The sequence below is a fragment of the Elaeis guineensis genome, chromosome 6 (assembly GCF_000442705.2).
Source record: "Elaeis guineensis isolate ETL-2024a chromosome 6, EG11, whole genome shotgun sequence".
Taxonomy (NCBI): Eukaryota; Viridiplantae; Streptophyta; class Magnoliopsida; order Arecales; family Arecaceae; genus Elaeis; species Elaeis guineensis.
In genome coordinates, this window is record NC_025998.2 from 6,588,035 (window position 1) to 6,613,858 (window position 25,824).

A 25,824-nucleotide genomic window follows, 5' to 3' on the forward strand; every position below is an offset into this window, starting at 1 on the left:
TTATTTCTTCATTGGCTACTGTTGATATTTATTTAAGAAAAAAGAAAATAGAAAAGAAAAATGACTTATATAAGTGTGGTAATTTTCTAGCACTAGAGTGTATCACCTTCAACTCTTTTGAAGAGAATCTGTTTGTAACTATATAATCTGATTACATGATACATCAGTCTCATCAAAATCCTGCTCGCAAGCCGTCTAATGTCGTAGCAAATCTATCGATTGTTTGTCAAGACTCCATATGTGTTGCCAAAACACGTGATGTATAGATTTTGAATCAACCTATTATGTTAGCTTAAAGGAACACACAGGAATAGGAATCCAGTGGAACAAAGAAGTGCAAAAATATTACGATGAAAAAGGAATAGGATCATACTCGCATGCAATGTCAATTGAAGCATGAAGAGTTACAGGGACACCAGGTGGGATTTCTGGTTTAACAAGGACATATATTAAAACAAGGACCTTGAGTTTAGTAAGCATCGAGTTTGATGGAAAATTTTCCCTGTAATCGGGGTAGATCGACATAACAGGGGAAGGCTAGGTAACGAGTTGATTCATTGCTCAGCTATCAACTTGATGCTGAGGGAAGCAGCCAAACAGATATCAGCAATCATACATAGGCAAGGAAATTCCCTGCAGATTCGATGGCAACCAAGGGAAAACCCAGGGAAACACTTCCCCAAAATAAGCATTTCATGATGAACCTGGTAATTTGATGTTAAACAGATATATATACAGCTTACACAAGAGTGCTGAATCAGTTCATTTACTCATATTAAATACATTCCGTCAGGGATACATTAACATGTGGAGACAGAACTATAGGAACATAAATATTGTGGGGGCTAAAACACTATATATCACATGCATATAAAAATTTGAATAGGTTTGGAGTTCTTAACTGAACTTGGCCTAGGGATTCCTCCACCAAAATGGAAGACTATGCCAAAGCTCTAAACTGAAAAAACTTACACGAGCTTGATGTGCTCAGCTCAGAATATATTGTGACCCCTTCTTATAAAGCATAAAAAAATTAAGAGGAATGCATTAGCAAGTGAGATATTTTATGTAGTCTTGATTCAGGTTGAGCTCAGGCAGAAAACATCAGATATGGACTTCCCTTCACCAGTTTCTTCCCAAAATGATAAAAATAAGAGACATATTTGCAAACTTTAACATAAAAGAATATGGATTTCATTTTTCATTCTTTCACTTTTGACGAATGTACAAAATTTCCTAAAATGACTGACATAACAAAGTCAAAAAAGAGAACTAATAATACATGTAAGACAACTGCAGCAATGCAGATATGTCTTATACATCCATTGACACTAATCGGATATGAAATGGGGAATTTACCTTGGGGATCTAGCACGAAGGCATCTTCCACATGTCACTAGCTTTAACAAAGAGCATGGTCTCCGTGTCCTGATTCTCAGATTTGAGAGCTGCAGAGACAACTTACAAAGTGAATAGCATGCTCATCATGAAAAGGGGAATACGCACATAGACATGCATAATGATCAAAGATATCAATTTATGTCAACGGCCATGGTAAAAACACATACACATATTACCACTAAATTACATAATGAAAACTATTGCAACTTCTTGTTTTCAGCATCCTTCAAAAAAAGAATTTTTAGAATTAATTTGCCTAAAGATCAAAAATATGAATGGGCAATTATTCTTTCTATATTGCTTACTTGTTCAAAAATACTAATTTATGTCAAGACCATGGTAACCATATCAGACATCACATATTCATGTGGAGCACTGATTTCCAGGACAGTGGATTCTCTTTTACCAGGGTGGAACAACAAAAAAAAGGCACACACAAGTGGTCCATGTGGTGGAGCCCATGCATGCATCATCTTTACTAGATAATCTACATTCATATTTCAGTATCTGTCAAAATATGTAGGACTAGTCTTTATTATATAACTAGCTATTTTCCTTCTTTATTAGGCATGGAAAGATGCAGAACCATCCACACCTATAAATTAACAAAAGAAAAAGAACAAGAGTTTCTTATGATGTCAGATAATGATAAAATACCAAGCCCAATTTAAACCAGGCATCCAGCAATTTAATGAAAATATCAACTACTTAGTCAGGAAAGCTGGACTACAGCTTGTAATAGAATGTGATCCGATGTTGTTGAAAACATTAACAGTAAAAAGAAAGTAAGTTGTTGTTGGCATTTAAAAGCCTGTGTTGATTCTTAAAAAGATTCACATTCTGGAGAAGGCTATTACCATGCACATAAAAATGCAATAGATGATATTTCAGTGCAATACCTTTGTTTGAGTTACCCTAGAAGCTTTCCAGCAGAGTAAGGTTCGTGATCTGGGCTCCAGTCTCCTGTATAATTAGGTAACTATCAATACAACCAACCAAGCTTATTTCTTAAAGTATAATTGAGACAATAAATTCACATAAGGCTTCACATGCACAATGGAAATCTAAAATATATTGTTCAGTAAATGTGTGGGCTGCATTTCTTCAAGTGCATGATATACTAGCGTAGTTCCAAGTATAATATAAAAGCACACCAAAAATTTCCGCACGGAAGGATCCAACTCATGTTATGAGTTAAATTCTTCTACTATTTGTTATGAAATGAACATTTATACACATGATTAAATGTTGTCGACTGTTCAACAGTGAACATGTACAAACTCCTTATGTGATCAACTTGCTATTGAACATTTATTTTCAATTTAGCATGGCACTATTCTGAAAAGCATTCAACATATTTCACTTTATTATAATTCTAAGAGCCAATCCTCATCCTAGTCCAGCAGTTTCCACACTTGAAGAAAAAGCCTAGGGCATATTGCTCAAATTATTGGCCCAATATGGATTTTTATCTTTACCCAGGCAAGATGCCTAATATTTATGACGTTTTGGTACTTGCAACTGGGTGGTGTTCAAGATCGACTGAACATCAAACTGAAAAGGAGCCTGGTCAGTTAGGACTGCAAATAATCAAGCTGTTAATGAACAGTTTGGACACAGCTCAGTATATTCTATTTCAGCTTCCCTCCCCTTCAACCCACCCATCAGAAGCTACCAATCAACAATATCTAAATGGACTAATGAGCCATTTCTCTCCTATGTTGTAAGTATAGAGAAAAGTTCTGGTCAAAAACTTGAGAGGAAAGAAACAGGTAGATTGGAAAAATACCATGGATCCCCAGAAATGAATTGTATAAGGATTATGGGAGCTTGATGTAACAATCAGATTGAACAATACTAAGGCAAAAGCACAGAAAAGAACAATGATGGACCTCAAGCAAATTAGGTAAGATTTGATTAAAGATCAGATCTATATGACAATGTGGAGGAAGGTGTTAAGTTTTAGTGCCTCTCAAACATGTCCATTAATCAAAGTCGAGGTCCAAGAGTGAGAAATATACAGCTCACAATGCTTTTTCCAGTATAGATAGAATTATGCTCTCAAACATGTCCATTAATCAAAGTCGAGGTCCAAGAGTGAGAAATATACAGCCTCACAAGTGGCTTTTTTCCAGTATAGGATAGAATTTTATAATCTAAGCTGGATTTGATGGGTTGAATTAAACTTTACGTAGTTCTAAAATGTTGGAGCTATAGTTTAAGTGAATGCAATGTGAGTATTCATTATTACACCCCAATAATCTAAATAATCAATTTTTTTTAAAGAATGAGAAAGAAAATAATGTGTGATTTTTAAAATGAAAACTTTTGATCTTTTTTAACTATACAACTTTCAATTATGTGTGTCTTGGTTTATTTAATGAATCTAAATCATGTAAAATTAACTATACTTAAATGCTCACTTACCATTAGCCTTTCTCCTGTGTGAGTGGTAATGGGTCAGGCGAGGTCAGATTTGACTTAGCTAAAAAAGCCCTTAACCTGGATCTCACATTTTTATAATCAGGTTGAAGCGAAAAAAAAAAAAAATCCATGCCCAACCCATTTAATTTATATGGATTAGACCCAACCTGCCAGCCCAATTAGCATTTTACTTGCCCATTATATAAGCTAAAACATGAAAACAGGACCAGCAAGAGGGAATGAGGTTCAGGAATCCAAATAATGTTTGTGTGTGTGTGTGTGTGTGGAGGGAATTCAAATAATGTTTGTGAGAGAGAAAGAGAGAGAGACTCGTAGCTATAAACTGCAAGGTTTCTTAAATCAACCAATAGGGTCTCAGCTAACCTGCAGCCCACCAAACTGCCAGTGCTGTTCTAGGAACCTATGCAGTGTCACAAGGGTATGTTCATGGATGGGCAACTCATAGATCCATGGCTAAGGTCTTTTGCATTACAACAGTAGAGACGTAAGTGTATTTGATTAGAAAGGTCAGCAGATACCAACTGTCCATTAGCTGAGAGAAGATTGTACAAAATTGAGAATTGGAAACAAAAACCATAAAGAGTAAACTAGTTTTTACCAAATTCAGTACAAGTCAAAGGTAGATTTCTAACAGCTAAGCAGTCTCTTAAATGAAATGTTCTTTGAGGAAATTAAAATAAATAAACAGGTGTTAAAAGGACCCATTCATGTCAAATAATATTAAGATCAAAATCAGGACAATATTATCAGTAGTTCCTTTTTTTCCTGAATAGAACAATTTGTTTAAGAGGGTATCTGCATTTCCATGCAACAATTTTCAAGTTACTTAATGAGAAAGATCCTTTTCATATCTTAACTCCAAACACAGTGAAAGTCTGATAATATTTTCAGCACAGTGTCGATACTTCTGATTTTCTATATGCTTTCTTATCCAACCGTGATATATTAAATACAGCAGCTTTTAAAGGAAATTTAGTTTCCAATCAATTGTGGAAATAAGATAGACAATCCAAAAACAGATGCATATGATCATTGTTCTTAATTTTTTTCTACAAATAACAAAACAACAAATGAAGCAATAAATAGATACCATAAATAAGAACTGCAATTCCAATACTTACAAGTTCTCTTGTTCAAGTTTTCAGCAATTGATATTGCTTTGCGTCTAGACCATCCACCTCGCTGGGAACAACCTTCAGCCTGTTGAATGACATGTGCAAGGGATACTTTTCCTCTAACCAAGCTTTGTCGCCGATATTGTTCTTCACTTTCCCTACTTTTTGATAGAGGAATCAAGTTAGCTTGGTGCTGAGAAGATGAAGCTTCCTCAACCCATACACCCTTCATGTGCCTTTTCTGTATGTCCTATAGTGTTATTGGTTAATTCAATGTTCCCATGCTCTAAAGCAGTAGCTCCTGTTTCACTTATTTCACCTTCTGCCATTACATGGGGATCAGAGTGCAACCGTCGACCTTGTCTAGAGCCTATCCCTTTAATACCATTTTCTTTTGGTAGCCTTCTTGTAAGTTTTTCAGAGCCTGAATAAAGTGACCTCTGATTGGTGATTGATTGCCGCTTCGTCATCTGAGAAGAACCATTCTCAGAAGCAGGCAAAACATGTTGATTTTGGATGTCTGAGTTCCCATCTTTCCTATATCCACATCTGATTTCCAGTATTACTGCAGAAGAAAGTACATATTCAAATGCTTGTAAAATCTGCCCTCTGAACTTTTCAGCTTTGGACTTGCATCCGTCTGAGCTGAACAACAATTGCACTGTAGGGGCTGCAACCGGGACACAGCAGTGACATCAATTATTCAATTTTAATCCATTAAGAGTGGAATATTTTCAAAGGAATTCAAGATATATTCATTTGGACTTAAGGTTGCCATTGCAAGCTATATTCAGAAATGCTCATGGTGAGGCAGGAAGGACCACAAGCATCATGCAAGAAAAGATAACATAAAGCAAGGATAATTACAAGCTAATAAAACCCATTTTAAAGTGTTTCTACAGCCGCCAGACCTTCTAAATAACAACAATTTTTCAGGATGTGCATACTGGCTGCAATTCTTTTCTTTCAAATTATAATATCATATACAAGTTCTTTTTTTCCTCCTTTTGGCAGAAAGGCCTACAGGAAATGGACTACACAACTGGAGGAAAACCCTCACACAAATACCACTAATCCCCCAAAAACATGGTGAAGGTGGGATTTGAACCAAGGTCACCAATGCAACCACCAGGAGACCTTTCCATCTTAATAAGCTGGCAATTTCAAACAAGCTTTACAAAGACAACTTCCATGGAGGATAACAAAGGAAATGAGAACTGAACAGATCAGATAGCCTAAGCATGCAAGAAACTTTTCATAAGCTATTGAAATATCGAGCCTCATACTAATTTTTCCCTATCGAATTTACAAGTTCTTCTTTGTTGTTCATTGATTTCACAGGCTCTCTTTCCTGCCAGCAGCCTTCTCAAATTATTTTCACAATTTTAAAAAACGAGCTAGCATACAATATCCAAAGAATATTTACACATTTTAACTATGCGTTTATTTCTTTTCATGGAAATTTGACATGATAAGAACAAAGGCAGGATACAGAAGCAACATGTATTTAAGATCCTAACAGCATCTAGGCTGACTGAATTCAGCCTGCCTTCTTGATAGAAAAATGCCTCAGCATATTCATTTCAATATATTCATGTTATTTTCCAAACTTTGATCTGACTATATTCAAAGAACATCTTAACTTATATCTGAATATGATGTTTCTTGCCATAGAACACGGTAAGGTTAAATATAGGATATATGAACTTGCATGAATTTAAGATCTTACCAGCACCTAGGCTGACTGAATTTAGCCTTCCTTCTTGATACAAAAATTGCCTAAGCATGTTTGATTGAACATTCTCAAGTACTGCTTGCCAGATCTTCTCATTATCCTTGTTGGTTTTACCATAACTATATTCTTCACCTGCTTTGGTAGCTCCACCGGACAGCATAAGACTGCATGAAGTGTGCTCACCATGTACCATTCCACTAAGGTGATTACGAATCATCTTATTATTACCACGCACTGCATCGCTAGCACCTCTGTAGCCATGACTTCCTGTTCCATTTCCTCTTAACAGGTCCCTGTCATAAATATGCATCTCCTCCTGCTCATTAATAAAATTCCTAGGTTTATCTCTGTCACTGTAGTTGTTTAAGACCAACGGGCTGTGGTTGAGACTAGCATCTGCAGAAGAACTTGGCAACATATATTGTTGATCTGGAGCAAGTTGAAGCAGAGCAGCTGTAAGCCAGGTCAATTTGTCATTTGACACCCTCAGCTGTTTTTCAGTTTCAGATAGCGTTTTCAAAGCCTGGCGCAATTTTTCCATATCTTCCTTGGATACTGAAACAATCAAAATGTGAGATACAAATAAGTTGTGCAAAGCCTAGAAAATAACAAGACAATAGTAGCATAGTAGCATATTTCAGTGAACTAAGCTAAAGCAGGGTGGAGCTAGTCAAATCACATGAGAAACATGCCGTACTCTCAGATATTGAGATTTGTTCCCAACAAAGTTAAGCAGAAGATGAAACTCAATAACAAGAAAAAAAAAAACCTAGAATTTGTAATGATTTTTAAATATAAAGGTTGAAGCAAAAAGAATTTCAACTCACAGGACAGTCGGCGAAAAAACTTTCTGCGTAGTCTTTCTCGTGTGAATATATAGCTACCAGCAAGGATATCAGTAATAACTGTAGCAAGTTGTGACATTAATGCCAGAGGCTCCACTCCAGTTTCCATTATCTCTCTTAAGCTCTTCACAGTGTTCACGGTGTCTGCAGATAATGCCAAATCAAGTAGATCAACCAATCTTTCATCAGACACCAAACCAACCTGGGAAAAGAGCCAATAACAATAAGAGTTGTTTATGTCAGATAGTGCGAATCTGAACTGACTTCTAGAAGTTAAAATTTTACTACAGCAGACTAATGCAGTAAATTCCTTCATTACCAGTTAAAGTGATCTATATGCTCTGATGCCTAATCCACAGAATCCTGGTGTCTAAATGTGCCATAAAGAGCCAGTGGTTACTTCATTACCTCCTAACTCAAGCAGCAGTTAAAACTATGAAGATTGAGATCTCAAAATTTTCATGTGGGTGTATCACCAATATATACATGAATTATGCATCTTAAAAACAGAAGGATTGAAAATTAGATGTTTGAACTGCATATGACACAACATATGATTGCTAATTCATAGATGGTGTCTTATTTTCACAATGACCTCATTTGCAACTGGAATTCAAAATGCAGTTGCAAGTCTGTCCCTATTTCCAAGTCTCTGTTTCCTCATCATTCAAAATCAGCAAAATAAGATTCTCTTTAAAATTTTTGAAATTTAAACATTGATTTATGTTAATTCTCGTAAAATTTTAGCAAGAGGCATGTTCAAGTTCAATGAAATCTATTTGAGTTTAGAAATGCAGATGATGAACAATTCTAGATCAGTTCCAGAAATATACTAATTAAATATTTAAATTATGAAATCCAATATAGAAAATTGAAAAAATAGGAATAGTGGAATAACTTACAAGCTCCTGAACAAGAGAAAGAGAAATTCTTTGTCCAAGCAAACTCAGCTGATCGAGGGTCATCTCAGCATCTCTTAAGGATCCATCTGACCGTGATGCTATGAGTTTCAAAGCATCCTTGTCAATTTCCATGCCTTCGCTGGTTGAAATCCACTGCAAGGTAGAGATGATATCGGAGTCTTTCAGTTTTGGAAAAACGAACTTCTGGCATCTGGATATGATTATATGAGGCAAATGGTCAAGATTCGAGCTGACAAGGATAAAAACCACGTGCCTGGGTGCTCGGTCAACAATCCTTGAGATGACATTCCATGAGTTAGGGGGCAGGGTATGACAGTCATCAACAATGAACACTCTATACTGAGACGACAATGGTGATAGCATCACATTGTCAAGGACATCCATAATGCTCTCAAAGTCGAAGTTACCCATTGGCCCCACTTCCAGCACATTTTGACTCTTACCCAAATTATGTGAGATACAGGAAGCACAGACATCACAAGGTTTTGGATGCTCCAAGGATTGGCAATTCAAAGCTTTCGCAAATACACGAGCACAAGATGTCTTCCCTGTTCCATGAGGTCCATAAAAGACATAAATCAACCCAACTTTTTTTCTCAAAACAGCATTTGAAAGAGCTTGCACAACCAAGTTTTGACCCACAAGATCTTTGAAGGTTCTTGGCATGTATTTCTGGGTCAGCTTCGATGCCTGCCATGGCGGCTTCTAGATTTCCACTGATTACCTGACCGTGCTTCAGATGCAAGGTCAGAGTCTTCATGTCTTAGGCTGTGATTGGAAAAAATTCCAAGTTCTCCTGAATAATCCTGTATCAAATAAGGATTGACATCACTATCCTGAGATCCTGATGCCTCAACTAGTAATAGTTGTGCCTCTGAATCAGAGCTCGTTGATGAACTTAAATGATCAGATGCAATTTGAGGCATATTTGAAGTATTCCCTCGTCTTTGTCCAACAGGACCTTCAGCTTTTCTCAACCTTGAATCAGATAGCCCACAGGACAAACTCCTTCCTGCCATATCTAGAAATGTTTTACCTCTATGATGAATCCTAGACCAATTCCATGGAATCCCACATACATGTCTTGGCGCCCGTGCAAATTCTAGCTCAGCATCCTCCTCTGGTCCTTCCCCTGCATAGCCCTTCTGATGCATGGAAACTTGAGCCAGTGATTGAGAGCCGGTAGACATATTATGTTGAGCTCTCACACTTCTCGAATTAGTGGAACCACGGGCTCTTCTCATCCCTCTGAACCTACGCCTCTTCCCCCTTGTCAACCCACTACAGTGGCCATAACTGCTTGCTTCTGGCTCCTCATGGATTTTCTCTTCACCTGTGTGCATCCTATTTCGGCATAAGTGAGGAGGATTCCTCCTCTCATTGTCTGTATGACCTGCAACCTCCTCCAATTGTTCCGAAAGAGTCTTGAGACGAGCAGCCTGTCCATGGGCAGCCCTCTGGGAAATCCTCTTGTCCTTTGCCTCCACCTTGTGTGGATTCTCGCTTCCTTGTGAAATATCACTCTTCCGACTCTTTCTGCTGTGCTCTTCCCCTTTACTTATTTCAACATCCATATCTCCTGCAATGTTGTGGCCGCTGCTAGAATCTACAGCAGCAACTTTTGATGTTGCAACACCTGCAGCCAGCGGTGAGCTTGCGGACATCCGACCAGCCTCCTTTCGCCCATCAGCACCTATAGATCTTCTTCCACTATGCATTGCACCATCCTTACCCGGTCTCTTAGTGTGGCTGCCAAAAGTGGAAGGGGAAAACCACGATGGAGGACTGGTGGAGGGATCTCTAAGGGATTTTGACTTCTGAAGAACAATGAGATCCCTCATAAGGGACCTCTCGGCCGGGTTGGGGCTGTGGTAGTGCATATGGTTCTTCAAGTGAATACAATTGGTCAGATGCACATGGTAGCGGAGATGGTCGCTAATGGCACCATACTCATCCTTAAGATGATTACCGATAGCACTGCTGTCATCTTTAAGAAAATTGCTGCGTACGGCCCTGGTCATGACCAAAATCTAATTGTGTCTTCAAGCAGCAATAACAGTAACAAATCACCCCAAGAATGGCACAAATAGCCGTCTCAGGCCTCCCAATTGCCATCTTGTGTCTTGATAAAAACAATGCCGAACCATAGTATGCATTTCATCTCATTCTACTCCTCCAATGCCCACGAAATCAAATCCCACATGCCTTCCCCCTTTCAGAAGGCACCATACAACCCGGCATTAATTCAATCCCTGATTTCTTGAACTTGAAACAGGCACCAAAAAACAATTTAAACCCAAAGAGTTCAATAAAAACCAGACGTCACTATCAAGACTCTGCAATCACTCAAGCTCCATCAAAAGAAGAGCCAACAGGAAAAAAGAAAAAGGAAAAATTCTTTTTCTTTCAAATGGCCAAAAGATTGAATAAAGAAATCCCAAGAAACAGACTCGCTTGAAGACGAAATCGAGAGCAACCTTAAGAGCTCCTCAAAATACCACTAAACCCGAAGTATCGGATCCAAAATCAGATTATCCTGCAAAATAAACCCCCCAAAAGAGCTCAAAATCGCAACTTTACGTCCGCTTCCTGTTCCAAGAATCGAAACCTAAAACCTCCATCGTTTCGGATAATTCGAAAGCCAAGAAGCATCAAAGCCAAGAGAGAAGAGCTCGTGCAAGAAGAAGAGCAGAGCCACTCACCAGAAAAGATAATCACATGCTTTGCACCCTCCGCCCACCGAGCGGATCTCGATCCCTCGGCCGTTCCATTCCTCTCTCTTTCGAAGGCCTATAAGAACTCGCCGGGCGATCTCCTTTATAGCTAGACAGATACCTAGAGAGAGGAGGGGTCCGTTGGCGAGGCCACTGACCCCGTGCCCGGTGTACTTGCGGGCAGCCCTTTCGCCTGCGGGCGTACCATAGCCCTAGACTAGGTTTGCTAGCAGATTTTACTTATACATCCCCGACGTTTAGTTTTAACAGGCAATCTGGCCGTCCGATCGGTTAGACCTTCCGTTCGATTTGATGCCCTTGTCCCGTTCTGGAGACCGTCTCTGCTTTGGACGGTCCTGATTGAAGGGGATCCCTTGGGATTTGGAGGATAATGATATTATATTTGGCCCTAATTAGTGATAATATATTAATTGTAGGTAAGATTAAGAGTAATGAGGAGAGAGAAGGGTGGAAGCACTTGCTATCGCAATCATTAGTATCAGCTATCGCCACGAGGGATAACGACAACGAGGGTGGCGCGACGCACGTGCTTCGGTCAGGAGGCTGCCGGTTGGGAGAACACGTGGCTGGTAGGAAGGGCACTTTTGGTAATTTATTTCAAGGAGATTGATTAGGATCCGTCGGATCGACGATTGACTGTTGGATGGGAGGCAGGGGAGCGGTGACTGCTGTGCGTGAGAAGGGGAGCGAAAATTTTGTGTGTTATTGCGATACGGTGAAACAGTAGAGGATGGTCGGCAAGAAGGGACATAGCGGGACCCACACATCCAACCTATAACGGTCAAAAAAACGCTGAGTTGGAAAAGGATGTGACCGGGACGGGCTGTGCAGATGTTGACAGGACCACACTTAAATCATCAGATCAATAATGGAACGGATGGATTTTATGGTGTTATTGTAAATGTCGGTACTGGGATTAACAACCGTTGGATGTAGTGTCTGGGGCTTAATTTCTTTGATTTAGAAAATATTTATCCACAAACAATTGCCAGGAGAGTACGGCTGCGTCTGCATTCAAAACTGAGGTGGACCTTCTGAATTGACTTTCATATTTAAATATTGATAAAAATTTAAATATTTAACTACAATTCATATCCGCATATACATATATATATTTAAATTATAAATATTTATATCTATTTTTTAATAAATAAACAACTATCTAATTCATATATGCATATTTGATTTTGTTTATAATTTTATTTAATTTTTATAATATTTATAATTCTTTTTAAAATATATAATTATATTAATATACTATTAATTTAATTTACAAACGATATCTTTCACTTTATGATCATAAAAATTAATTATCTAACTTATATTCTTTATTTATATTCATCCATCTGATACCAATTTGGATACGTATTCGTGCATTTAAACTTTTGCATCCGACGAATATATATATCTATATTATCAAATAAAATAAATATGAATATGAATATATTATATATGATCTATAATCAATCCAATTTCAATCCTAATTTGAACCTTTAACCCTACTTGGAAAAATCTTAGGACTTTGATGCTTTAGTACTAGGATCCATTGGACATGAGTTTTAATATTTAGTTATCAAGTTGGAGCAATTTTTTTCAAAACAAAAATAAAATAGATGAATAAATTAAGCAACTAATATTTAAAATTTTATTTTTTTCTAGATATGGTTCTTGATGGAGCATAGAGTAAAAAAAAAGAAAGATTGCGTGTCAAATATGTAGCAATAACAACAATATCAAATATGTAACAATAACACAATTATGTGGTGTATATTGGATTACAACAACTTTCCTAACGGTTCTTCTCCATTTTCTATATTATAAAGCACTGAAACAAGCTTGGTCCTGATCAAAAAAAAAAAATAAGGAAAAAAAATGTTACGGATAAAATATTTGACAAAAGAGAAGAGTTCTCAACGGGGACAATAGAAGAATACGACGGAAAGCATGTATCCATTATTTCCAGCGGTTCCATTTGGCTGTTCCTGAAAGGTCAAAGGAAACCAACTGATAAGGTTTCTTACTTAGCTTGTCCAAATTTATAGACAATCAAACTTATGTTTTGTTATTGTTATGAATCAGCCAGGACCTAAAAAATAAATTTCATTAAGATAACTTCCAATGGCAAAGTTTAAACCGCAAAGTTAAACCATTTCAAGTGAGGTGGCAATTGAATCCGAGTCGAACTACGTATGGATGGGATCACATACAAGATAAATTAAAAATCTATCAATCATAATATAATATATTTATTAAATACTTCAAAATTGAAGATCTAAATCTGATTATTTTATTAAGTTGATAATCTAACTCGATCTATAAAAATTGAGTCGAGTTAAATGGGTTAAATGGTTAAGCATTATAAATCCGAATTTCAATCGCCTTTAGACCGTGGGGACCTAGCTCATCTTGTGGTCCCTGATGTCCACGGCCCATTACATGCTTTCTTCCATTAAACAACGCTTTCATGGCAGGGATTGTGTGGTCGCGTGCGTGCTTAGCCTCGTAAAACACATCAAAAGCAACGGAACAAAGTATTTGCGAGCCTGGTTCCCACGGTGTGGCGGCCAAATCGAGGGAACCGGTGCCTGCCGTCCTCTTCAGTTCCAAACTCGATGGAGGCCAAGTCAATGCTTCAAGTCCCGAATCCATTCTTTAATCATGGCTGTCCCTTCTTTTCTACTCGTCGCTCCCACGACCATTGAACCGTTCTTTAATCACAGTCCAGTCACTTCCCTTTCTCCCTTTGGGAATGGTTGCCAGAGCTAGGGTCTTCCATTAGCTAGACTCTCCTCAACTCTCAAGTGGGAGGAATGGCGTGGGCTTATTAAGTCATTGCTGTTTTTAACCATTTTAATGTCCTTCGAACCATTTGCATTATCGGTTTTAAGCATTCCTGAAGTCGCTTTACATTTAGTCTCTATTGATCGAGCATTTTTACTCTTGGCTTTTAATTTTGAGGATCATTTAATATTTTAATTCTTGATTTGCATGTATAACAGACAGTGGTGCAAGGGAACCAGTGTATAAAAACAAGGCCGAACTATGTGTAAAGGATTAAATATAAAACGATCAACGATGGAAGTGTTAAACTGGGTTATAGCATTCCCTTCTAACTTGCTTGTAGTCATATCTTGAAGGGAAACCAGCTAGTAAATTCCACAAAGCGTAAAAGATAGCTAGCAGCTACAGTGAGGTGTATGTCCTTATCTCTTCTCTTTCTTTTTTGCAAACATATAATCCTGGCAATTATTTAGTTTGTCGGATTTGGGAATGATGGGGACCTGGATTTTGTTAGCATTTTACAGGACTGAAGAAGACAGATAGATGCTGCACGCCAACTATACTGCTAATCATACACAGATTATGAAAAGAAATTCATGGGGAAGAAAGAAAATATAAGAGTGGATGTGCCATTTGGATCAGATATTAAATGACGATTTGATTTGCAAAGAAATGAGAATGGCTGGCCCATTCACATGTCCTATCTGGATGAATGTGCCATAGGCAGAATATTCTGCACCAATTTTATATCTTTATTGCTTGATCAGCAAGCTCTTGTACCCAGATAAAAAGGAAGCCCTAATCCTACTGTGCCTTTTTAGGCATGGGCTATGAATGAAAAGGGCACGTGCAGACCAACTCGTGTACATCGCCTCCTGACTCACTGCTAAACTGGACAGAATGTTCCAGCTAGAAAGTCCAATAATCACGTAGCTTGACCCTGAAATATTATGCGTCACGTCAGATATGTTGTGCTAGTGGATACACTAGAGAATGAATAAGAATTCTAAGTTAAAGTTTTGCAGTAATAAAATCACTAATAACTAAAAACCCTATTTCTTCACAGGGCTTATGTTACTCCCACAACAATCTGGAAAATGAGAAACATTACTGGCCTGGATAAAAGAACAGCATAAACAGGGTTTGCATGATCCAGAAGATCATCAGATCATAGTGCAAGAACAATCATAAGCCTCAGCTTAACTTGTGACTGGTTAGAAACTAAAGCAATTGCTACCATGGTGTTTCTTGGAATGCAAACACAAGTTCAATGGTCATGCAAAAAGGTTAATCGACAAAACTATTTCTTGCACTTATTTTGGTAGTTGATCCATACTTGGCTGGATCATATTCCAGGGAGACGCTCAAGGGCCGAAAGAACAATGCCTGTTCATTTAGACACTTCAGATCCCGTTAACACTTGGCATCTTGAAGGATATACTTGCAGAAATCCCGGTTTATATAAAGAATATATTGCGCTTGAGTTCCATCTATCAGATCGCTCCATCCATTCTGAGTTCTGTCTTCAATGGGCAGAAACAATAATTTTTCAACAACTGCATCCTTTTAGCACGCACACATAAGCCAGAAAGCACATCTTTTCAATTATTCTAAAAACATAACAGCTATTAAGTTACTGTCGACCACCATAAGCACAGCAAATTTGTTTGATGTGACAAGAAACTACCAAGAGTATACCGTCATTTGTCTGGTTAAATTACAAAATAAATAAATAGATAAAGCAGAACAACATTCTGAGAGGAATACTCTGACTATACAAGATTTCGTTGCATTACTCACTGCATGAAAACTACTCCCAAGGGTAAGCATGTCTCACAATAGGCATATAATAACATCCAGAAAATAAAAACAAGTTGGAATGTAATATGTAGGAACAGATGAATTGACCATTACACAGGGCACGCTTGTATTCTGTTCATTATCGAGTGAACTCCAGCTACAGATAAAAGCTTAAGAAGAAAAATGGTTCAAGTTTAAAGTGCTGAGCAGAAGCTTAAACTGGCCTTCCAGTAAAGATACGAGGAGGGTGAGTCATTTACATGATTTACAATGATGATGTATTCATGCTTGGGCTCCTCATTTGGTCAACTATCCCGAATCAAATTTGTTGGCTCACTCAAAACATACTTGGGTAATTCGTATTTAGCACCTGCAATAAGGCTATTGTTAAAAGACAGTTCCACAGGTATGATTGATATGCAAAGAGAAAAACAGAAACATGACACATTTTTACCTCTTTCATCATAACAAAGAGTCATGTCAACATTTGAAACAATTATACCAGCACTGTCCACTATTGCTTGTGCAAGGGTTAAATCAGCTTCCGCTGCAGCTCGGAGTGCATCCCAAATCTCTGACATAGCAAAATAGAATATAAATAACATATAATCCTTAATGTTCTAGATATTTCAGAAGCAACCCATTGGCGAAGTAGGTTTCCACGTGGCTACAATCTCTCTCTCTCTCTCTCTCTCTCTCTCTCTTTCTCTCGCTCTGCACCTAAAAGAATGACGACGTGAGTAGAGCTTGCATGATGATTTTATTTGAAACTTCTCTTAATAATGATTCCAAAACTTAGAACAGATGGACCTGTTAAACCTCTCAAGGTGCAGTTAATTCTAGGAATGCATCAACTAATCGTGGAAGAATGTGCAAAGAAAACATGATGTTTCTGAACCATTGCACTCTCTAAACAACTTGAAAAGGTATCTTAGAGAATAGACATTGTATTATTGAGAATGTCTTCTATGTAGACAATACCACACTATTATTAGGAAAACGAAACACTAACTGATAAAAGAAATAGTAAGACTACCCCTCATACATCTTAGCACTTTGCTGAAAGGGCACTTGCACGCTAAGTGTTCCTTTCTCTTAATTGATTTGATCTCTTTTTTAATTAAAAGGTCAGTGTTAGGAAGGAAGTACCTAAAAATTGAAAGATAAGTAACACTTATCTTAATAAAGTCAAATGAAGGTAATAGGAGGAAAAGTAGAGACAGGATACAAATGAACGAAAAACCTTGGAGCATTAGCAAGAAAAATGACGGTGCAGTGAAGAAAATTTTTTTGTCTGGTGTCCAATCCTTTATCTGGTTTCTCATAGGTGGCTATCTCAGGTACTGAAAACACCTAGATACTCGACTCCCATAGCAGGGACCAACTGTACTGGTAGCACTTCTCACCTCAAGTTTAATAGGAAATAAATCAAACTGGATGGAAATCCAACAAGTTCATGACTGTGTGATCGTAGCAAAGAGGGCATGTTGATAATGTTCTTTCAATTAGATTTTTTTTTTAAAAGCAGATTAAATAACTTTAGACTTTCCGTTTGACAAGATAAACATGACCCTCCAACTTATAATTACTAAAAACTGTTAGAGGTCCCATATGTTACTTTGACTAGTTATCATTTTAATAGAGGAAGTGTTATTTTGTAAAATTTGCAACCCAAATGTCAAACAGGCGTATTGACGAATATGATTCATTCACTAGTTTATATTTGGGATCAAGAATGGATCAGGAAGATTTTCATGGTGGTCATTTAACTAAACTCAATAAACTTATTCTTTTTCTTCTTTATTATTTTTTTTTTTTGGTTTTGGTGGTTTTCTTTTCTCGGAGGGGGGGGGGTGTTGAGGGGAGGTATGGGATCGTGGGGTTGCAAGTTTGGGTCAGCAGTAACTCTCAATGGCCATTTCCCTATCATATTTATTGCATGAATGATCTGGAAGACTTTTCATTGAAAAATAAATGTAACATTTTTGTTCCATATAACAGAAAAACAATTAAAGTTTCTGTCTGTCAGATCAACTTTCAGGGGATTGGCTATGGGCTTCTTTCAATTTATTTTTAAAATTAATGTTGATAGAACCACAAAAGTTTTAGGACAAAAACAGAAATTAATTACCTGCATTAAAAGTTTGATTTTGCTGCATGGAAGTTCATGTGCAAGTTAAGGAATGTCAAGTTTAACGACTAATTGACTAGAAAGAAAAAGATCCATTACTTCAAGGTAATTCTGAAGGTTAAATTTGGGAAAGTAATCTACAAAGAACATGAGATGGAATCCTCATTTGTCTTAAAGAAGCAATGATGATGAAAATGTTCTTTCACTGTGCAACTTAAATGGTTATGTTGTTCCATGCAGAAGTGCCGATTTACATGTCAAGAAGAAAAAAGTGGATGTGGTCCATTTCCATATGCCCTCTATAATTGTTGGTCAAACTAAAGTAACATGAAAGGAATATACAGGAAAAGAGTTGAAGAAGGGGTTTTATAAGAGCATGGAACAAGAAGGAATAGCTTTATGATTTTAAAACATTAGAAGATGGACACAGTTTTACTCATTAAGAGCACAACTTAAATTTGGGATTTATTCCCCTTATTATATTAAGGACCAGTAGAAAATAAAGTTATCTAATGACCTTGCATGTACTTAAGAGAGTTTCTAATAACAAAAGAGACATTCCAACCAGTGGGTCATCTGGCTGCAAAAAGAAGCTTACATTAAATCTGGGAGAGACTATATGGACTAGATTCAACTTGTATTGTGCTTTGAACGTTAGTTTTTATTTTTCCTCAACTTTTTCATCTTTATGGAGCACAGAATCCTCATTGTAATACTTGGTCACCTCTAATTAGTTCACCTTACAACTAAACTAGCTATGGCATAAAACTGTAACAAGGTTCAGTCAAATGGATATGAAATTCATCTTTCTTGACCATACATGCATCCACTTTCACTGAGACAATAAAATCTGATAGACAGAAAAGAATTTTAACTGCTCAGCAAAGTGCACCACAGAAAGTCCTGGACAAGTCACACAGCTTGATATTCCACCATCACATAGAAGAAGTAAACAGGCATGCCAGCTTTAAAATGTCAACAAGATGCCATGAATATGGAAAGAATGGCATTTTTAAATATCATTTGTACTTAGCACGCATTCCTCTCATTTAATAAGAAAACTACCTGTAATAGTGAAAGGAAAATGAACAGATGACAAAGCTCTTGTTAAATTTCCTTTTTCAAATATGTGACTTTTCAGAATATATGATGATTAGAAACCCTCATTTTCAATGATTTAATGACAGATCCTAATCTCAAACTCTTTTGCTCTTTTATGATTCTAAGGCCAACAATGGGAAAATAGATACTAGAGCAAAAGTTTCGACGCACGCGAGTACAGTTTTGCTTTTGTCATCAAAAATGTAGATGGTGCTAAATGCTCAGAAAACTCATGTGGTAATAACAAACAACAAAGATGAGTCAACTTCAAGGGAATGAGCACCTTTCTGGCCACCGTAATGTGGGGCTGTATCCCAAAATTCATCACGCATCTGTATAAGCTGAGTCCTGGTTATTGGCTGATTATGCTTCCATGGTTTTGGCTTTCGGAGTTTTCTGGTAGTATTCTCTGCGAGCATTAAAGCTCACCAGATCAAAAACTTGAACAAACTGTATAAAAGGGCAAAATTACAGGTGTAATAGAGAGCCGGGCTGTATGTTACTTGAACAAAAACCAAAAATAATGATATTAAAATAGGAAGTACAAGGTACAGATGTAGGAGTAAATTGCAACTGTAAATGCACTCACATAATATGTGCCAAATAAAAAAAAAAAAAAGATTGCATATGAGAACAAGATTTCAAAATTATAGCTCACTCTACCAATTAACAAAAGAATGCAGAACAATAGAAACTGATCCTCATTTCTAACACAAAATGTGGCTAATTGAAGTAGGATATTAAAGAAAAGATGCATCTCCATTAATATGACTTGCACTAAAAGGTCAAGCCACCAAAGACATGGGGATACATTTTCTGGTCTAATCAAAAGTCATATACCACTCAAGGCTTACTAGACTTACATGAGATGTAGTTCAGACTTCTATGGACCATTCAAAAGTTTCAAATGACATACAAATCGTTCCATTAAACAGTTTTATAGAAGCTGCAGTAAACCTAAATTCAATAAGTCTTTGACAAATTGAAAACTGTCATTTGTTATGACAAAAAATAAAACTAGTTTTTTCATTTTAGAGAAAATGAACACTGGTGGAAGACAATAATACAGAATATATACTGAACAATGTAATTTCAACACTTCAAGAGAACCTAACAATCCCTGTTGGATGTAAAATTTGGATCTATTTATCTCTTCTATCAGGACATGCTCCAAGATTTTTGTAAGTGGCCAGCACCTTTTGTCTCTAATGTTGAAAATTCATGCAAACATGCCATAACAATGCATGATAATCAGAGAATTGTCAGAAAAGATAAATTATTGTCAAATGCTATCCTGTCCTTTAAAATGTCAATGATTTTTGAATCTAAATCATGAACTAAAGTGTTGGTTGGCACAGAACAGCATGTACTTTTCCATTGCCCTACCAACATACAGTTTTGGCATGGTATTGGCTATGCTGATGCTCAGAACACCATGCACCAGTTCGTGCGAAAAACCAGCATCGCACAAAATGCTGTGCTACTGCCAGGGTAACATGGCACCAGGACATGATTTTTTTTTTTAAATTCTTAATTTAAATGGAATAATAAATTCAAGCAGTTTGAAAAATTATGTATATGCATACATATCAAAGTTCAGAGGGAAGCTGCTTTGTATAAAGTACAAGATACAAATAATAAATTATTAGACGATGACTTGTTCGGTTGAAAGTTGTATTATAAGTAATAGGGGCATAATGCTAAATGTGGTTGTATCTACTTCCACGTTCTTTTTCATCATCCTCTTGAATAATTTGAAGTCTTTCAGTAATTTCATGGTCAAGACTTTCCTGATCAAATTGCCACATAACATCATTTTAGATAGGGTTTTGCTACTGTCATTTTTTATAATTTTTAATAGATAGAAGAGTAGATCCCAACCATTGGTTGATGTGGGGTACATTACGAAAATTACTAATTTACGACTGCCAACCATTGTTTCCTTGCTTTTATTTGTTCTTATCTCTTATTCAAGCAACATCCCCTTCCAAGGATCCCCCTAACACATCCATCTCTGCCCCTCCACCTCATCCAATGCAGACTTCTGGCAAGACCCATATCATCCTCTACCATGAGATTGTAAACTTTTTCCTCACTGCCTTGTAGACCGACTCATTTCGTAGGTAGCCCGCCCTAGCTCGACTCCTTCAAAACAGACTTGGGCCATATTTTTCAGTCCAACAAGTCGGACCGGGCCTAAAAATCAAGCCCGAGTTTCAAAAGGGTTGGACTCGGGTTTATGTCAACTTCTCTTGAACCTACATCCTAGGTAAACCCTTTGGATGATCCGAATCCCTAATTCCCTCTTCAACTCTTCCCTAATCCAACCTGCTTCATCGCAAATCGCAATTAGAAGGAACACATCTTGGGGAAGGAGGCGGCAGTGGCTCTAGGGCTGCTCCTCCTGCCTTCCTGCTTCCTTCCTGACGTCCCTACCTCCTCCTCGCATCATCCTGACCTCTCTGCCTGCTCGCATCATCCCAGCCTCCCCGCCTCCTCACATTGTCCCGCCCTCCCCGCCTCCATGTTTTTTGTTACTCCAACAAACCAATTGAAGAACAAAAAAGATTTTAGCGAGGTCTGAGGCCCGGCTTAGAAGCCCGAAGCTCAGTATGGAGGGGACTTGGACATGGGAAGGAGACTGAAGGCTGAGCCGAGCCAAGCTTAGGCCTAGAAAATCATTGTTGTACCCTAAATTGAGCCCAGCCAGAACCTAGCCCAGTCCACCCAATAAGCAGGTCTACTACCTTGTCATATAAAAGGGCCCTCGCCTCCTCCCCAGCCTCTTCTTCGCCCTTGACTTCCAACCATCTCTAAGGAGCCCTCTCTGATCCATAACACATCCTTCCCCACTATTAGCAACCTTGCCCCACCAGAGATGACACCAATAACTGCTCTCCATCTCGGTTATTGCATTGCAAGACGTATAAGAAGAAGGTTATAAAAAAAAAAAAACAAGAAAGAAAGGAGAGGGAGCAAGTTAAAAGAAGGCATGACTAGTGACCCATTCACACATCTTACTCTATCCATTTTCAAACGAATGGCTAGGATCATGTACCTGTATGAAAAGTCAAATGCACCATATGATTCACCTTTCAAATACTATACTTAACTATGACATAACATCATCTATACTAAACACTAAATGCATAAAATTTTGGATCTAGTTCTATATCATCAACTAAGTAAATAGCCATTTAAACATCTAAGACCTCTATGTGAATGTTTAAATGGCTAAACAAGTGGTCATTTAGAATTTAAACAGGCAAGATTTTAAAAAAAAAAAAAATTACACACCGCAAAGCCATTTAACTAGCCGCAAATAACTGCATGGCCATTTAACTAGCCACTGAATATTGTATATGTTAATTGGCTAAAAAAGCTCCTTTACGACTCTTGTAAGTCATCAACTAAGTAACAAAAATAATGATCTCATCCACCAGTTGGCAGATGATTCAAGGATGCCAATAAGCATATATGCATTTTTATGTCATGTCAAATACTTTATGTTGAACTTATGTCATCATTTGTCGATATCGAGGCCCACCTTATGCTTCCAAACCCCCAAATCTTTACATATTAGATCCCAATTGTTTTAATGAAAAATGCTAGCAAGATAATAAAAATCATAAATGTGAATTAGCTGAAAAATTAACTATCGATGCAATAAATCATCAACTAAATAAAAAAAAAATAGTAATCTCATCCATCAACTAGCAGATGATTCGGGAATGCCGGTAAGCTATATGCACTTTTATGTCATGTCAAATGCCTTATGTTAAACTTACATCACCGATTGATAGTACCAAGGCCAAGCTTACACTACCAAACCCCAAAATTAATTCTTTACATAGTAGAGAGAAAAATATTCCATCAACAAAAAAAAAGCCATAAATGTGAATTAGCTGAAAATTTTACCATTGATGCAATCAATCACCAACCAAATAACAAAAACAAATAATCTCATCCACCAGCTGGCAGATGATTCCGAATGCTGGTAAACATATATGCAACACGTCAAATTCTTTGCATTGAACTTACATAGTCCATTGCCGGCATCAAGGCCAATTTACGCTACCAAAGCCCCCAAATTAATTCTTTACATATTAGATCCAGGTATTTTTGAACAAAAATTAACAAGACTAGATATGTTTACAATATACTAAATGCTGTAAATGGTAATTAGCTGAAAAATTTCACTATTGACTTAGTGAATCACCAACAGAATCACAAAAACAGTAATCCCATCCACCAGCTGGCAGATGATTTGGGAATGCCGGTAAGCATGTAACACACTTATGTGCCGCGTTAAATGTTCAATCTTATAGTCATGTTATTTTGTTGTTGGTATCAACGCCCCAGTCATGGTACCAAACCGCCAAATTTTTTTAACATATTAGAATCCATTTTTTTTTCCAGGAAAAAAATGCTACAAGATGATAAATGTTTACAGGGTGCAAGTTCCATCCTGTTTTTTCACAATCTATACACTACAGAGACATCCTAGTCGACAATTGTTGAAAAAACCGGACTTTTGATACATGGACCTGAACTGATCCAGTTTCAAAACACCTGCATCCATATGAAGCATTTAAACAAGGGCTAATAGCAATAAAGAGAGCATAGCGACTACCATCCACCAATCTATAACCTGGAATAAAGAAATCCCGTCATGATCAATCAAGAAACAAAGGCAAGATCGAAACAGAAAGGTTTTGGATAATGAATATAACTCGGCATCTCAAGAAAATTACACAATTTGAGGATACACGCGAGACAAAAACCCATCCCAGATGAGGAAAAGACCTGGAGAAATCGAAACCTAGGGTGAGATGGGGAGAAGAAAGAGTTCACCTTCGCCTTTGCTCTGGGTGGATCCAGCACAGCCCATCGTAATCACTTCCCTGTGACGTCTGTCCTCCGGATCGAAAGGGAGGGGGTCAGACCATCGCCTTCTCGCCGGCCCCGGCGAGAAGAGGAGGAGGAGGAGGAGCGAGCTCAAGGGCTCCGATGTCCGGCGAGGGATCTCCAAGAGACGGCTCGGAATTCGGGGGGTGTTTGGATGGATGCAGGTGGGAGGAAAGAGCGCAAGGCCGGGAGCTCTTCTCCGGTGGGGATGTCCAAAGCGGCACTCGTTGGACTGCTGGAGGTGTTGGCTTATGTATTAATTTTCTTATGGATCTTTTTTGTTTTTTTTTTTTTTTTGGCCCCTTGAGGGACCTCCTGAACGCTTCCTTTCTTGCCGCGACGGCTCGGCTGTACCGATCGAGCCGCCAGCTTCTCTGGTTCGCATTCAATGGGCTAAACCATTCCTTTCTTGCCGCTTCGGCTGCAGTGATCGAGTCGCCAGGTTCCTGGTTCGCGTGCAATGGGTTAGATCGGGGTGGGAATTAGATTGGATCGGCGAATAGATGAATACAGATTGGATAAAAAAAAATCATCAATTTATTAATTAAATAAATTAAAAATTTAGATCTAAATTTAATATATTTATTAAATAAATAATCTGATACAATCATTTAATTTATTTATTAAATAAATTAAATTAGATTAAATAGATTAAATAAATTAAACAGATTAGATTAAATGGATCAGAAATAAGTTAAATAAATTTTAAACTGACGAAATAGGTTAAATAGGATAAATAAATTATCTAATTCAATCCAATCTGAATATTAAAGGGGTTAAATGAGTTAAATAGATCAAATATCTGAAATTTAAATCCGACTTAAATATTAAATGAATTGATTTGTTTATGATCTAAATTTATTTAGTTTAAACCTAAATTTATTTATGATGAGTCGAATATGAATTGAGTTGATAGATTGAGTCATATGTTGCTCCTCTAGAGCTAAAGCAAAATTTTGGCTTTTGCACCCTCCTCTCTTTCTCTCGATATCAATTGTGGGTACCATCTACTCGGTATAATATTCTCTCAAAATTATCATTTCCTAATGAGATGATTAAAATGGTGTAATATATTTATAAAAATTAATAATAGCATGGTAATTATTTGAGCGGGTGATCTTGAAATATTTTTTATTGTATTTCAATATTCAAATTTTATGTCATTTGGATTTTTTTTTTTGAATTTTTTTGTTGAGATCTTAAGAAATGTCAAAAAAAATATGTGGCATTTCAAGATCTCGCTTTATCTAGTAGGTATTTTCAGCGTCTTATGGTTGTGTTTTATAGAAGAGTGTTAATGAGATCCAATCATGAAGCTCCAAGTGACAACCAACTCGATTTTTTAGCATCTCATATTGCAAATAATTTAGTGCAAGACAAATAACCTCATCAAGATAACGTCAAGTTAAAATGAAAGGAAAACAATATAAAAGATGCAGTAAGAGATCCAATAAATAAACTCTATTTCTATTAATTATATTTATATTTTTAAAATACTCATTCTCCTTGTGAAACACCAACCAACCAACCACACCACCTACTTCTACGTAACCATTATCTGGAACGTAACCATCTCATTCACGGAGTGTACTATTAAACTTTGGTTGTTAAGCCTTATCGAAACAGAAGAGCCACCAAATGGAATTCTAAGATTAAGGAATGATTTGGGATATTAAATATCTATTAAACTTAGAATGATAATAGGTGCAAGAGTGTGTTTGAATGTCTTACTTTATATATAATTTCAAATATAGAAGGGGGAGATGGCTTGAATCCATAAATTAGAATGGGAGTCCAAAGAAGGACAAATTATACAAGTCGTAGGTAATATAATCTCCACAAGCTTCATCTTTGTTACCATGGTTTCAAGCTTCATCTTTGTTATCGTGGTTTCATGGATGCCT

At 37.2% G+C, this 25,824-nt stretch overlaps 2 protein-coding genes across 4 annotated transcripts; both read right to left on the reverse strand.

Moving 5' to 3' along the window:
• Positions 1-1,178: 1,178 nt before the first annotated feature.
• On the reverse strand, positions 1,179-11,390 carry LOC105047480 (protein STICHEL-like 4). Its single transcript, XM_073259027.1, is given in 8 exon segments — positions 1,179-1,448; positions 2,301-2,361; positions 4,964-5,205; positions 5,207-5,631; positions 6,691-7,251; positions 7,524-7,743; positions 8,444-9,147; positions 9,150-11,390. Coding segments are annotated over 8 exon segments (3,642 nt in total). The 5' UTR covers positions 10,486-11,390; the 3' UTR covers positions 1,179-1,355.
• A 3,231-nt stretch (positions 11,391-14,621) lies between these two features.
• LOC105047479 (uncharacterized) lies at positions 14,622-24,161 on the reverse strand. 3 transcript variants are annotated; one of them, XM_010926411.2, is made up of 5 exons: positions 23,867-24,161; positions 19,296-19,421; positions 16,235-16,354; positions 16,041-16,150; positions 14,622-14,920 (listed from the first exon to the last, which is right to left on the reverse strand). In XM_010926411.2, exons 1-4 carry the CDS (start codon positions 23,901-23,903, stop codon positions 16,086-16,088), a joined length of 348 nt encoding a protein of 115 aa, XP_010924713.1. In that variant the 5' UTR covers positions 23,904-24,161; the 3' UTR covers positions 14,622-14,920; positions 16,041-16,085. The 3 variants fall into 3 exon arrangements, with proteins under 3 accessions (XP_010924713.1, XP_010924711.1, XP_019706614.1); XM_010926409.3 differs by lacking the exon at positions 14,622-14,920 and having other exon boundaries at positions 15,750-16,150; XM_019851055.3 differs by lacking the exon at positions 14,622-14,920 and having other exon boundaries at positions 15,750-16,150; positions 19,296-19,462.
• Between the last annotated feature and the right edge of the window lie 1,663 nt (positions 24,162-25,824).